General features: G+C 56.1%; 1 protein-coding gene across 2 annotated transcripts in view; it reads right to left on the bottom strand.

Annotated features, from left to right (window-relative positions):
- Positions 1–14,935, bottom strand: part of RAB6B (RAB6B, member RAS oncogene family) — a 53,593-nt gene extending 38,658 nt beyond the window's left edge. Inside the window, exons 1-2 of one of the 2 annotated variants that reach the window (XM_036030672.1) lie at positions 13,720–14,935; positions 8,194–8,886 (exon numbers count right to left, since the gene is read on the bottom strand). In XM_036030672.1, the coding sequence (XP_035886565.1) occupies positions 8,801–8,886; positions 13,720–14,221 (588 nt within the window). In that variant the 5' untranslated portion in view covers positions 14,222–14,935 and the 3' untranslated portion in view covers positions 8,194–8,800. Of the gene's footprint in view, positions 1–8,193; positions 8,887–13,719 lie in introns of those variants that run through there. The other variant, XM_028518493.2, reaches the window with a different exon arrangement.
- Positions 14,936–15,515: the final 580 nt, after the last annotated feature.

The following is a 15,515-nucleotide window of genomic DNA, read 5'->3' on the forward strand; positions in this document are numbered from 1 at the left end:
AATGCCCAGATAATCCACTCTAGCAGACCTACAACCTAGGAAAGGAGGTTCCTGGGCAGGAGGAGGACCCGTGCACACTCAGACCACATCCGACACAGTCAGGACGTGCACTTACCACCTGATGGGCTTCAAAGGCCTGGATTTTAATCCTGATCTGTCACGGAACCATGTGATTATGGGTTAGTTACTGTCCTCTGAGGCTCAGCTTCCTCATTTTTACAAGGGCGGCAGAAATGCCTGCCTCTCGAATGCGTTTTGAATCTCCTGAGAACAGTGAAAAGTGAATATGCTGCGTGAGAGGCAGATGGGAAGTCTTGGTACTATTCTTGCAATTTTTCTATAAGCCTGAAGTTATGTCAAAATAATGCTGGTCCTTAAAATTATGCACACACATGCACACATCCACTTCTCTCAGACTCCTGGCACACCCAGGAAATATTGTGCTGATTAGTTAAACATTCTGGTCAACATGACATTTTCCTGAGGAACCAGAACATACGTGTACTTGGCATCAGCTTAGTCTTCACAGTGAGCCGGGACCTAGCTGGGTCCTGGGGAACTGCTGAGAGCCCTTCTAGCCACAGGCCAGGAGATGGAGCAGGTCTGGACAGATCACTCAGTGAGCAGAATCCATGTGTAAGCATCATGTGTGCGTGTGCACTGAGATGCATGCATGCACACACACACATACACACACTCTCTCTCGTGCAATGAAATGGGCACCAGAAGTTCTGGTGTGTGGGAACACTCTGGTTCCCCTGGTGTCTTAGCTGTTGAACTGAGACCCTTACAAAAACATCTTCAGGGCTCCTTGAAAACCACCTGAGATCTGACCACACAGCTTGTTTGGACTGCAGAGCTTCCTCCACCCACAGTCAACCCACCGTCTGGACCCTCTCTATCTCGCTGGGTCATCCCAAACACTGTCAGCTTCGCACAGGTACAGGGTCTCTCCTCCAGGTCCCACAGCAACGCCATCACCAGCACCCGCCAGCTTTGAGGGCCAGCCGGCCTCTAACATCAGCTCAGCAAAGGAGCTCCTGACCACAGCAGTTACCCTCTGGCCTGGCTTTCTTGGCTGGCCAGACAGGTGGGCAGAATGCGGTCCATTTCAATTGGTTTGGAGCTCGGCCCAGCTCCAGCCAGAGACTACACACGCCAGTTATGCCCATGTGTCTGAGTGGCTGCCTGGGTGCTGTGAAGAATTAATACGTGGTGGGTACATGTGCGTTTGAGAGAAGTGTATGTGCGCCTAATTCCCATCTCCAGCTGGTCTTTTGATGCAGCTAGCATTAATGCAATTTGGCCATGTATTTAACTGATAGGGACTCTTGGCCCATCCATAGCATGGAGTTGGGTAAAGTAATACATGCTCATGTTTATCCTTTCCTCGCCAAGCGAATTGCTGGTGGCACTGACTTTAAAAGCCTCCATTACCAGGAGAGAAGAGTGGGGCAGTGAGAATGGGGAGACAGAGGCACAGCTTGAGTTTCCCAGATTGTCCACTGAGGTCCTGTCCGAGGGTCCTTGTGACAACGGACCCACAGATCCCATCCAGGGGGGCACAGCTGTGTCCTGGCCACGAGACGAGGCTCACTCAGGCAGACTGCAGGCTGCTGTAGGCAGGGCACCTTCCCAGATGCCCACCGCTTCTCAGAGGGACCCCTGGGCTGGATGGCCGTGGGCTCTGACTCTGAGGGCTCCGTGAGCCCAGGGCGCTGTTCCCAGCATCCTGCTGGCCCAGCTTCTCCTCCTTTCCTCACACAGCCTGCTCACTGCTGTTCACCTTGCTGCTTGGACAAGGGTGAAGGGGGAGCAACCCCAGGCCTTGTGACGCCAGAGCCAGCTGGTGAGAGAATGGGCATGCAGATTTCCCCATTCAGGCAACAGAAGGAAACCCCCGCTTCCCCCAGGACAGACTGAAAGTCACCTGCTCAGGATTCACTCAAAGAGCAGAGAAAGCTTTCCAGGTGATGTCTCACAACCTGGGATGGAAAAGGCCCTCTAGATTCCAAGGACCGTGGGCCTGGAAGTGGGCACAGGACCACCCAGCAGGCAGGCGGGAGCACTATGTCTCCACTCTGTTGGACCAGAAATGATGATGGTTAGGCCTTGGGGTGACCAAAGGGCCAGGCCAGAGGAAGGCAGTAGGAGAACCAGGTCAATGCCCAAGTCTGCCCACTGGACTCGAATGCCTGGGTAACCAGGACAAGGAGATGATAGCCAGGCTCACCTGTCCCCATCCTACAAACTCCCGGTCCCTAAGGAGCCCTTCTCAAATGCAGCACCACAGATGGCAGGAGCCATCAAGACATCTGGAGCTGATCTTGTCCAAGCTGCTCACAGAGCTGAGGCGTTGTGAAGGCAGGCAAGAGGGGCCTCTTGCCCAAGGTCACACAGCACCAGGGTCAGGGCCAGTCAGTATCTCTCCTGGTGCACAGCCAGGGGTTCCATCTCAGAGGTTCCTGAGTTCATGAGGTTTGCCCAAGTGTGCCCAGGACAGGCAGATCTGCCCAACACGAGAGGTGCCAAGGAGCAGCAAAGAGCAAACCACTCCGAGCTGCAGAACCCTGGCTTCTGGAGAGATCACAGAAAGGAGCGATCACCCTTCTTTTGCACAGTGGGGACAGGAGCGGAGTCAAGTTCTTCTGTCCCAGCACTGGGGGTCTGCCTTCATCTGATGTAGGTGGGAGAGAAACAGGGTGGGTAGGCCAGCTGGGCACCTGCTCAGGCCTGAATTTCATATTCTGATCTAGGTAGAAGTCTGCAGTGTTTTGGCTGGATGCAGGGGAGTGGAAGGGGGACTTACTGAATTGGAACCAGGGAAGAATCTCTGGATCTTGGTGGTACAAGTGGGATCTGTTAATATCTTAAAAAGTAAGTGGCTAATTTGGGAGCAGTGTTTGTTCTCCCCAAAGAGAAACCCTTCCCAGAGGCACTCTCTACTCAGAGAAGAGCTGAACTAAACACAGATCTGCGGGCCCTAATGCTACGCCCTGCTCAGAGCAGAGCAGCCTGGGAACTGGAGGGCCCAGAGCCGCAGAGCCAACTGGCCTTGAGGAGGGAGAGACAGAGCTCAGTCTGCTCATGGGAGCTTGGGCATTGGCAGCACAGGGACAGGGAAGCCGATGAATGTCCTCCCTCAGCTCCCGCACAAGGCAAGGGCCCGTCTCCCCACCCCTCCTGCTCTGCCAGGCCCTTCTTAAAGCAGCCACCCCTCCTCATCTCGTCCTCCACACGAGTACAGAACTGGTCCCATCACTCTTGTGCCCCAATGCACAGTAATGCCTCCATGGGAAACTTCAGCCTCCAATTCTATTTGGTCAGAACCCAGGAATGGACAGCGCCACTGCCTAGAGCTGTGAACCACCCTGGCTGTTCCAAAGCCCCACCTAGGGCACAGACGAATGCAGCCCTGAGTGTGGCTGTCTAGGTCTGTCTGTGTCTGGTGGCAGTGCCTCCCTCCTCAGTCTCAGTACTTTCACAGCTCTCTTCCCCCTGTTTCTCTACTGGCCCCCTCTCTTCATTGGAGGGGGAAATCAATAAGAAACATTCGTCCTAAATGCTTCACTTAACCTTCTTCAGTCTGTGCAGTGTTTACTCCCCACTCAGCAACGGGGTCGGAACAGAACATTTCCCCCACCTCTCATAGTTAGCCGCCCCCAGAGGCACCTGTCTGAACCAGAAGTGGAGCTTTTGGTCCCGCCTCTGCCCCAGGGGTGGGGACAATGGGGGACCAGAGGGGACTCACACAGGTCAGAGCTGAACTGAGCTGCCTATGGCCAGCTTCCAGGCCAGTTCTTCCACAGGCCAGCAATCCTGGTGGGGGAGACACCCCTGCTGAGCACCCAGCTGAGGGCACAGATCTCCTTACCACCCTGACCTCATAGACAATTAATCTGGCACTGCTCAAAGGGCCCATGGGTGGTGATCGAAACATGCTGTGATCACTGATTATGCACAATAGGATATTCTCCGCCCACCAGCCGCGCTGGCGAAGCAGTACAGGTGGTGCTCAGTAACCTCCGTGGGCACTGCCTGGACAGAAGACAAGAGGAGCAAGGAGCAGAGGTCACCAGGGCTTTGGGGGCTGGGACTTCCGGCCCTGAGAACAGACCTCAGCTGGCCTGTGGGTGGGGAGCTGCACCAACTGACCTAACAGGCTGTGGGCTCTGAGCGAGGGCGGGGTTCAGGATGGCACTGGCTCCCTGGCTCTTGCCCTTCGCTTTTTGTGCAGCCAGCTTAAGATTGGGTTTGCATCTCCAAGGCAGAGAGGGGGGCTCTATTCTCCACATCACTGCCTCCCTCAAATCCTCAGGGTTCCCCAAGCTTGTTGGCGAGCTGGAAGCTGGCAGAGAAGACCAAGGGAATCCATGGGAGAAAGCAAAGGAAGAGAAGACCAGCAAGGGAAGGAGTGATAGGAAGCCATACAAGGGGTCAGGGAAGCTCACACTCCCAATGGACAGAGGGTAGAGGGAGTTCTCAGACTCAGCAGCCAGAGGGAGCTGGGAAGCTCCCACACCCAGTGACCAGGGGGCAGAGGGAGCTCACAGACTGAATGGCCCGAGGGTGGGGAGCTCACATACCTAATAACCAGCTTCTCGCCAGGTAGTACATTCTGCCCTGAGCAGGTGGCAGAGGGGAAGAGTCTGGGAGAGCTGCCTGCAGTCCTGGAGGGCCCCCTTGGTAGGACCGAACAGTCAGGGAGCCCCAGACATTGTGGAGGCAGGAAGGACAGCGGGGCTCAAGCTGGCCAATTTGGTACACCTGAGTGTGGTGTGACCTTGTAGAGAAGAACAAAAGCTCCTCCTCTCCACTCCATCATCCCTGAGCCCTCGCTCTACAGAAAAGAATTGAGGAACCCCCTCCCCAATGGGGCTGCACTTCAGAGCCAGAGGAAGTTCACCTCTCACCGTCCGTCCTCTAATTGTATCCACAGGCTATTCCCAGCCTTGTCTGGTTCAGGTTGCCGGCATCTCCTGCCTCCAATCGGACCACAACCACTTTCATCTCCTAATTCATGAGCATGTCCCTCCTCAACCAAAACTCCCTGTGGGTCCTCACTGCTGGGGGGAAGACCCAGACTCCTGCATGTGGGAGTGAGGCCCTCTGGGGCCTGGTTCTGCCTGCTTGTCCCGGTCCAACTCCTTCTCCCACCACGCTATGCCCACCTCGGCCGCAGTCCACCACCTCGTACCACACCCGATTCCAAGAAAGCCGAAAGCCCTTCACAGCCTTTAACCGTGACACAGCCCGGCCCTCTGCTCACCAAGCCCCAGCTCCTCGTCTTCCCGCGAACTCCGGCACACTGCACCACCTCTTCTGGGAAGCCTCCCCAGCAGACCACGCCCACAGCCTTGCTCCCCGTACAGAACACTCACAGTGGCTGAGACTTATCACCTGCTCACCTCGCTGAGTACTGCTCTAATCACAACAGCGCAAAGCCTCTGCCCCCGCAGCCCACCAGGGCTGCACTCCTCGGGGAAGTACCAGCGCTGTGAATGCAAGCAGCTCTCCCGTGGGCAGCTGTGGGGGTCCCACCGAGCGGAGCAGGGTGAGTCTGTCCCACTCTCTGCCAGGATGGGTAGCCGGGAAATCACTCGCCACGGAGTCAGAGACCTCGGAGCTCTTCCCAGCTCAGCAGTAACCACTCCGAGTCTCAGAGCCTCCTGCTCTTCATTTACAAAATGGGATGCGCAGCTCTACCTGTCAGAGCACACAGATGTGCACCTTCCAGCTCATGACACAAAAATGACAGATCAATGGTTCTCAAAACCTTGCACCCCTACCTGCCTCTCTCTCACACCTCTACAAAGAGGGGATGGCTGTCACTATTTCATTAATGAAATTACCTAGCACCTGAGTGTTTACCATGTGTCATGCGCTGATGTCTTCACCTTCACGAAACCCCAAGGTAGTAATCACCTAGTGTCTGGTGAGGGAAAAGAGGTCCTATAACATCCCAACGTTATCCAGACAGTGAGGGGTGGGACTGGGGAGTCAGCCAAGGTCTCTGGAGGATGGAGTAAGAGATGGGGTTGGAGTAGGAGCTGGGGCCGGGTCAGTAAATTGGCTTGGCCTGACTGGGATACTGCCTACCCTCTTGGCACGGGCCCTTCCCTCTCCCATCCTGCTTACCACCCACCACCTGGCTGCAGAAGGAAGTGTCCTAGAGTTGGAGTACCTGGGAGCTGTCACATGTCCTGTTGTCCTCATCACAGGTCCTCTCCATACAGAGTAAATGCATGCCAGCAGCAGGAAAGGCAGGACAGCCCTATCCCTGTTTCCTGGCAACCTGGGCCAAATGCATTCCCAGATGGATGAGCCAGAGTACCCTGGGGGCACACTCGGGAAGGCTGGGCCCAGGGAGGTGGGCAAGGATGCCTCCCAGGGGAAGAGGGAGCAGGCTGGAGAGGACCCTGCACTGGGGGCCTGCTGGCAGAAGTCCCAGAGGTAAAATAGCTGGCAGACTCCCTGATCCCACACCCTCATCCTCGCAGCCCCTCTGAACCCCCCGGCCAGCAGTGCCGTCTACAGGCTGGGAGTGCTATCAGCTTGGCATCCTGTTCTGAGTTGGCACTGAATTACAGAACCAGAGTAAGAGCTCCACTGGCTGGAGTGGTCACTCAGTCCAGTAGTGTCTGGTGACATATGGAGAAAGCCAGAGATGGGATGGGGCTTAATAAGCAGTTCATTCAGTGTGAGGGTGGAGTGCCTGCTACACAATGCACAACTCCAACTCCACCAGATGCCCACATGGAGAACCCGCTTCCTTCCTACAGCCCCCACCCCCTCCCGTCTCAGGGCTCCAGTGCCCCTCACCAGCTTGGGGGGTGGTCAACAGACTCTTCCTCCCCACCCCCACGCTGTGATCGGCAGGCTTCTCCTCCGCCAAGAGTCTGACACACTCCCTGAGAGGCATTTATAGCTGACCTCATGTCCACAAGGCCTCAGTGGTCCTCTGTCCCATCCTCCCCACTCCCTGGCCTGGCCTTCCTCAGAGGCACAGGGGCCAGTAGCTCACTGTGTTTCTCACAGGGACCTGGGTTCGAATTCTAATCCTGCCACACAGGCAGTGAGTCCTTGGGCGTGACCAGCTCTCATGAATCTGCTGCCTCCTGACCTGAGAATGGGTGGACCCCCGTCTCTTGCAGGGTGCCCCATGCAGAGCCTCAGGGAGAGTGAGGGTTCCTAAATAAAAGCCATCTGAGGTTAACTAGAGGAAGGGCATGGGAACCCAGGAGGGTGAGTTCCATTTTGTCAGGAGGAGCAGACCCCTGCCCATCTGTCCTCCATCCAAGGCCCTAGAATGACAATCCTTCCTACGCGTAGATGTGACTGAGCCACTCTCCCCAGCCAGGGGCCCTCCACCAGTTCCCTGCTTCCTTCAGAACAAAGTGACAGCTCATGAGTGAGCCAGCCTCTGGGACTCACCCTCACCTCATCTCCAGCTACTGGGGGAGCTGGGAGAGCCAGTCACCTCCACACTGCAAGCTCCCTTCTCTGGGGAAACCCCACTAATGGTACGGTTGTACCACTGACTGTCTAGGCCCTGGAAGAAAGCTGTGGTCCCCAGCACAGAAGGCACACAGCTGAGGCTGCCCTCTCTCCACCCCGCTGCTGCCCGGCACCTGCTGGGGCTCCAGGATGCCCTTCTCGTAATTAATGCACGTCTGGGAGCAGCCTGTGCTTGAAAGGCTTCTTTCCACTCGCAGGGGCAGGGTATGACCTGCTGTTTCCCGGACCCCAGCCTGTCCCTCGGATATGTCACCACCTGGGAGCAGGTGATTGGGTCACCACTGGACTTAATACCAAGAGACCAGGGTAAATATACTTTTCCACTAAAGATAAATTTTACTACATTGATAAAGTATTCATAGCAGTGAACACTTATTTTTTTTTAAAAGAAATATCCCACTTGAATTAAGGCAAAAATTATAGAAATAATAAAAGAAATTGGAAATTTCAAGCCCCAAGAAACGGTCAAGAACCTCTCTTAGGAGTCCTGCGCCTTCATCTTCTCTGTCCCCGCCCCAGGAAGCAGGACTGGCCCAGAGTCTCTGCCGTGCCCTCAGGACCCCAGTCCCGGGGCCCTGCCCTCCTCCCCCATTTCCCGGCAGCCAGTCTTTCAGCTCTGACTCCATCTGCCCATATCAGGGCGTGTGTGCTACCTCTTCCCCCTGCAACCTCTCCATTCTTCTCTTCTCCTGGTGAGGAACAGAAGAGGAGGACAGACAGATGAACGGACAGACAGGGAGAAAAGGCCCAGCAGTCTGTCAGTAGCACTCCCTGCTGTGTATGAATTCTGTTCTGCTGAACCTGTCCTCACCTTCCTCAATGGTTCTGTCCAATAATTTTTCTAGATCATTTACACTGATACCGACAGCCCTGCACCTTCAAGGGCTCGTTCATTCAGCAACAGCGGAAGACAAGGGGGGGAGGGCAGGGGCGCTCTGCAGCCGGGACACCCCCCGCGGGCCAGCCCCCTGTGAGTCTGCAACGCCAGGGCAACATCTGCCAGGATAAATAAATGTTCCTGTGCTGACTCCAGGGATGTAGTGACAAAAGGACAATGAGGTTATTTTGCAATATTCTAATGGGACTCATTCCATTGTGGCGTGGTGGCTCAGATGATAAGGATAATCAGATCACACAGAATCGGATGTATCCCATTTCTTTTTTCTCTTCTGGTCAGTTCTCCCGTCTCTGTCATCAGCGTCGAGGGTGCAACTTTCTCTTATACCAAGTACAAGTGAATTCTCATGTTGGTGTCTGCCTCTCCTACCTCACACACACCTTTCTAAGCAAAGGAAGCAATGGTTCTGGGTCTGTATCCAACATCTAAGGTTCCTGCTCTCATCCCAGACTCTGAAGAAGGGAGAGGAACTGGGAGGAGAGAGAGCGAGGCAGGGAGCTAAGGCACAGGGCAGACTGGTGATGTGCCCCAGACCTCACAGCGAGCCCTGTGGCGTCAGGGTTGGACGTGTTCCTCACTTCCCACCCCTGGGGGCCTTACTGCTTCTCATCCATCTCCGTGGCGGTGGGGATGGGGGTGCCCTGGGAAGGAGATGAACTGTGAGTTGGGCACGACCAAGACTAAACGATCTAGTTGTCTGGGAAAGATTCGTAAGTGTGGCTAGTAAAAATCTTCCACTTGAGAAAGCAGCAGGTGTCAGGATGAAGAATCCTATTTCAAATCCGCCTTGACTCCCTTCACTTTTAATCTATTGATGGGCCATCAGCAAATCTCAAGCAGCAGGATAATCTCATCAGTTTCAAGTTGAGATCATTAATGAGCACAAACCTCCCGAAGATGGGGAGGGGCGTTGATGACTGAGCCCTAGTCCTCTTAAGGTTCTGAACTTTGCCCTTAAGGGACTCAAAATTCAGTTAGGTTTTTCTGTATTTAGGAAAAAAGTTAATAAGCTTTAAAAAAAAGTCCTGAGTAAGGGAGACAACAGAGAGGTCACAAAGCAGAAAGTGATTGGTTTTTTTTTTTTAAATGCTCAGGAACAAACAAACACGGTGAGTGCGCAGGGGGGTGGGCACAGCAGAGCCAGCCAGTCTGGGAGGCGGTGGGGGACAGAAAAGCTCTGCTGTGGGCCTCAGGCACAAGCACCAGGCCAGCAAAGACTCTGCGTGGTCAAGGGCGGTGTGGGTAGTGCAAGGGCAGGGGTCAGGGGCAGCCAGGCCCTAGGCTGGGAAGGGCTCACCCTCCAGACAGTGGGGGCCGATCCATGCTCCTTACCAGGGAGGAAGGGGAGCGGAGTGGAGGAACAGCTCCTCTTACGCACCAACAGCAAGCCAGACACTGGAGAGTCGAGGGTCGCTGGTGTCGACCCCACACATTTTCTCCAGCGCAGGGAGGACAGAGGGAGCTCCCTGGAGAGGGTGGGACCCTTGCAGGACCTAGTCCCTGCACTCAGCCTGAAGGAGTGCCATCGGCTGCCTAGAGAAGCACCTCCTCCTCTGCCATGTGCTTCCAGAGCAGCCGTTGCAGCTCTCACAGGCCTTTGCTGTAATTATACCCACAAATGTCTGTGCTCCCCAGTGGACCGTAAGTTCCATGAGGCAGAGAGACACCCAAAGATCTGATTAAATAAATGGATGATGGAAGGAGGAAGGGAGAGGGGGGGGGGAGTAAACAAATGACTTAAGGACCAAGTGGCAGCCACACATAGGGCCACTGTCTGCATAGCCCTGGGGACGCCATTCACACTGTGCTCAACATGGATGGCACCTGTAGCAGCACAAGCGGCAAGGGCAGGACAGGGAGGAGGCTGGTCAGAGGGGGGAGCTGGCCTGCTGGCCCCAGCCTAGGAAAGCAGCCTGAACTTGTGTCCATCCATCTTCCTGCTTTGGCTGGAGGAGTCTTGGGGAAAGAAGGTCATAGGAGGCCAGAGCACAGCCAACACATCCAGTCCTTCCTCACCACATAAGCTGAGATGCGCCTAACTCCCCTAGAACACCAGCAGGACTGAAGAGAAAGACATGCGTCCCACAGACCCACTCTCCTTCCTTAGACACCTGCTGGTGCCTCTCATCTGAGGATGCCACCAAGTGCCCCAGCCGGGACTGTGTGTGTCATCCCCTGTGTTCCCCACCACTGCCATCGGCACAAGGGCATGACCAGCAGGTCCTGAGAGCCATTTAAGTACCAGCAGGATTGCACAGCATTCCTATTGCAAGGAAACCCCTCATCCTGGGTCCATGGCACCCCCGACTCCCACAGTCCTACCCTCTGCCAGGCTGACACTGACAGCCAGCCTGTATTCCATGGCCCAGGGGACATCAGTCATTCTACTCCTAGGAGCGGGGGCTCTCTCACGGGCTGGAGGCGTTCTCTCCTGAGTGGCTCCTTGAGGGCTTCCCACTCACACCAGGCCCTTAGCATCTTTAAAGGCCTGATGCTTCTCCTTATCACCAGGCTCCAGGCTGGATACTCCTTTTTGGAATCCAGCTGTCCTCACCCACTCGCCATGCACAGGAAATAAGAGAAGGCCACATCCTTCCAGCCCCCTTTCCTGGCCCCTTTCCAGTGGACTCAGCTCATATAGGCAAGCCCAGCTGCTCTAGAGAGCTCTGTCAAGCTCAGCTAGCCCAAGTCTCCTGTGTGCAGAAGGTGAGGGTACCTCCGAGGTCACATGGGAGGGAGAGCCAGGGTGGGGGTAAGGGCCAGAGCTCAGGGTCTCCCTCAGGAGGGGAGGCTGCAGTGGTAATTCCCCAGTCCCACCTGACTCAGAGGTGTGCATGTGCCCTGCCGAACTCAGGGACCCTGAAAGCATTTGTAAAATATAAGGAAACCCACTGATGACACACCTGAGTAGGAAGAGGCTTTTCAGAGCCTAGGGCTCCCTGCTGGGAGGGGCCAGAATGGCCTGTAACCAATCTCACTGATGGCAGAACCTCACATACCTCATGGCCATGTCCTAAGGGCCCACAAACCCTGCCCCCAACCAACGAGCCCTGTTTTCCCACCAGGTCACCCAACTCAGCCCCAAGCCTGACCAGACAGTGGCAACCATGACCCTCTCTCAGCGAGGGTCCCCAGCTCTGGGCTTCCCCATTTCAAGGTCATCTTACCCTATTTCACAATGACAGGTTAGTGGCTGGGAACAGGTAATATGGGTTTCAGCCCCAGAAGTGATAACAACTCACAATGGGACTCTAGGCAAGCCTTCCCCTTTCCAGAGAGGCTCAGATGCCCCACCTAAACACGCCAGGGAGGTAGAGGCTCCGCCTCTGAGGCCAAGCTCTCATTTCTGTGATTTCAGGAGTGACGGCGACTTCCAGTGCTCAGCAGGGCCCTCAGTCCATCAGGGATACTGAGAGCCCTGAGTGTTCACTCAAACTCACCAGAGACATTCTCCGCATCAAAGCCCTGACCCTTCACTACAACACGTTCAGACCTGGAATAAACAAATGTTTGTTGAGAACCTATCAGGGTCCAGCCCCTGTGAGAAGCACTAGGGAACCGTGAAGGAGTAAGAGGACTGCCCTCAAGTAACCATTTCACAGAAACAGAAACTGAAACTCCGAGAGGCCTTAAAATCTGCTCTTGGAATTGCAACTAGGAATTCAGCTCCTAGGCAGTCTGGTCCCTGCAGAGTTCTCCAGGGCTCCAGGCCCAGTGAGGCTAGCACTGGGATCTGGAGACCCCAAAATACCTTCGGGTCCCTGGGCGGGGATGGGGGTGGAGGTGGGGGAGTGAGCTCGTAAACTGGAATCTATTAAGATCAGAAACTCAGAGTCCAGGACACAGGTCTGGCCAGCTGAGCTGGTCCTGTTCTGAAATGCCCCATCCCCGTGATAGGGCTTGACCCCCTTCTGATGCTCTTCTCTTTACCATCCATCCCAGAGAGTGGGCAGCAGCTGCCAGGAGACTGCCGGGTGCCCCCTCACAACCAACATGTGCACACACCACAGTTACTGTTCCCTGAGCTCACCAGGTGCTCCCAAGGTTGCCTGAGTCTTGGCCCCTTGTACAGAGAGGACCAAGCCAGGTGGACTGAACTGGTCTGCAGAGCTGCAGCTGAAAGTCCTGCCCTGCAGGACTGCCTTCTGCCTGGGTCCAGCTGGGCAGGGCCTGCCACACCAGGGTGAGAGGCCTCTGGAGGGATGTTTTGAGAATCACTTCTTCCTACAGGTGTCACAGGGGTCCATGCTCTTCAATCTGGTCTTCCCACCTCGGAACCAACCTGGGTTTCAAAGATGCTTTCCCAGGGGAGGCTGCTAGCAGCAGGGAAGCCAGTCCTCTCCCCTTCTCCCGTGCCCCTGGCCGACAGCCACGGTGACCTCCCCTCCCCCAGGAAGGGCGGTGAGCTGGGAGGTGGGGGTGGGAAGAATCCGCTGCCAGCGCTCTGGTGAGGGGTGCAGGGAAGCTAGGCAGGGCGTGTCGCCTGGTCCTTTCTCTGTCCAGCGCCAGGCTTCACCGTGGCCTCTTGGTGCGAGGCACCTCTACATCATCCCCCAAATCAGCTTCGCATTGGGGAATCCTTGCTGTCTGTCATCGCCCAGATCCCGGACCCCGAAAGAGACTAACACATGCCGGTGAAGGGCAGCGGGTCTAGAACCTTCTGTGTCCAGGGAAGTAGCCAGGGGACATAAGCCACGAGAAGCAGGTGCCCCCACGGCCCGGACTCGCCCCTTCGAAAGGAAGCAGGTATCGGCCTTACCCCCAGGCCCTTTGCCCCAGCCTGGACGACCGAAATTACTCGTGGTTGCTGTTAGGGTCCTCAGGGAACCTCTTCGGTGCACTAGGGTGGGGGACGGCAGATGCCAGACCCATCTCGTTCCCCTTAGAGGGGCGTCTGTCCTCCCCCAAACCCCGCAACCTGCCCACTCGCCCGCAGCCAGTGCCGCAATGCGAGCAAGCCAGCGAGCCCGACGCCTTCACGCTTCGGCCGGCGCAGCCGAGCGAGCCGCCGCCCTCCGGCCTCGGGTCGCGCCGCACCTGCACCTGCACCCTCACCCCTAGACCCCACCCCAGATCCCACTGTCTCCCCGACCTCTGGTCCCAGCGCTTTCTCCGTTTCTATCCTTGGCCCCTCCCCTGCTCGGCCCCGCCCGAGCCGGCCCCGACCTCCACCTGCCCATCCCTCCCCTGTACCCGGGCTGCAGGGGCCTTTCCGAGCCTGGGCCGTGGGTCCCAAAGGGGTGGATAATTTGGCGGCGGGGGTCGACTCGGCGCCAAGCCAAGGGAATAAGTGGGGTACTTACCGCTCTGCTCCCCCAAGAACACCAACTTGAATTTTCTCAGCGGGTTCCCAAAATCTCCCCCTGCGGACATGGTGCTGGCAGTCGGGACCGGGAGAGGCGGAGGAGGAGAAGCGAAGGAGCAGGGAGGGGAGAAGCGGAGGGCGAGGGGAGGCGGCCGGCGGTGCGGGAGCCGGAGGGGGAAGGGCTGGCTGCGTGCGTCCCTGCCTCCCCAGCTGCGTCCCGGCCCCGGCCTGCGGCTGCGTGTCCGGCGCCGACGGCGAAGGAGGAGGAGGAAAAGAAGGAGGAGGATGGCTGGGCTGGGCTTCGGCGGGCGGCGCTCGCTGCAGCGCGAGGGGGGCGCTCTGGCTGCCCGAGGCGCGGCGCGGACAGTGAGGCGCGAGCGGAGCGCAGGGACTCGCGCGGGGCGGAGGGGCGCTCTCCCGAGCCGCGCGACTCGGCCCCCTCCCGTCTCACTCCTCCGCCGGCGCCTGCGCTCTGCGCGCTCCCCAGCCTCTGATGTCATGCGGGGCCCGCGGCGCTGCGGGGCTGGGGGCGTCGGTCCGCCCACCCGGAGCCCCCACCCGGGCGGGAGAGAACCGCCTTGCTCTGCCTTAGATAGACCCCTGAATCAGGCGGTCTCTCGTTTCCCCTCTACATGTCTCCTCACCTCTCTACCCCTCTTTGGAATTCAGAAAAAGCACACGAAATTATCAGGGGACATTTGTTTCTGGTCTTTGAATCTAAATGCCAGTCCCTTCCTCCACCTCCAGCGATACTGATGCGCAGCGCAGCCACCCGACTGGGCGGAAAGGCAAGGAGGTGGGGTGAGGCAGGGTGTGGTGGACTCTGTGTGCAGAGGGCTCTACTGTCAGTCACCCTGTGTGGCCTCTGGCCATTCCTCCCCTCTCTAGGTTCAGATCCTTCCTTTGGGAGCCTCTGTGGGACCACGGATGTCCCCGCAGACCTGGCTCATGAGAGAGAAGGCACCAGTAATGGGTACACGTACCACATACCAACGACTCCTACAGATCATTTTACCCTAAATCAGCTGCTCCATGGGAGAGAAAGAGCAATGATGCCCTGGATGTCAGTATGGCCATCGTTAGGATAGAGCCCTGGATTCCTTGATCTTGGGGCTGCTGGGCTGACACCACTCTTTGCACTTAGAACTAGTTGTATCTGGACTGAGCTCCCAGAGCACAGGGCTGCAACCTCCCATTTGCCTCTGTATTTACCTAATCCATTAAGGCACACAATAGTGGTGAGCTGATGAAAACAAGGAACAGATGTCAAGTGGTAGAAACAATCCTAGGCATTATGATTAATCAAGGTTTCACAAAACTGCTTCTTACCGTCCTACCACGTGGTCTAGTTTTTTATTTAAAGAGCTGCTCATGTTCACGGCTGTATATTGTTCCGTTGTGTGAATATATGTCTACCTGTCTATTCTAGAGGGACATTTCAGTTGTATCCAATGTTTGGTCATTACAGATACTGCTGTTATGAAAATTCTTGTACTTTTTTGGTGAATATATGTATTAAATATACGAAGTCTGTCCGGAAGAATGGTTTGTGTGACATCGATGTAACCTGGCAGGCCAGGAGAGTGGACTAGAATGCACACGTGTGAACAATGACCACTCCAATCTATTAATCAGTGGGGGAGGTAGAAGCTGTTGAATGAGCATGTGTACCGTGTGGCCATAGCATTCAAAATGACTGAGTGAGTAGAGCAATGAATCTGCATCCAATTTTGTATTAAACTTGAGCATTCCTCCATGGAAACTATTTGGATGATTCAGAACACTTTGGGGGAT

This window comes from Phyllostomus discolor, chromosome 7 (genome assembly GCF_004126475.2).
Source record: "Phyllostomus discolor isolate MPI-MPIP mPhyDis1 chromosome 7, mPhyDis1.pri.v3, whole genome shotgun sequence".
Lineage (NCBI taxonomy): Eukaryota > Metazoa > Chordata > Mammalia > Chiroptera > Phyllostomidae > Phyllostomus > Phyllostomus discolor.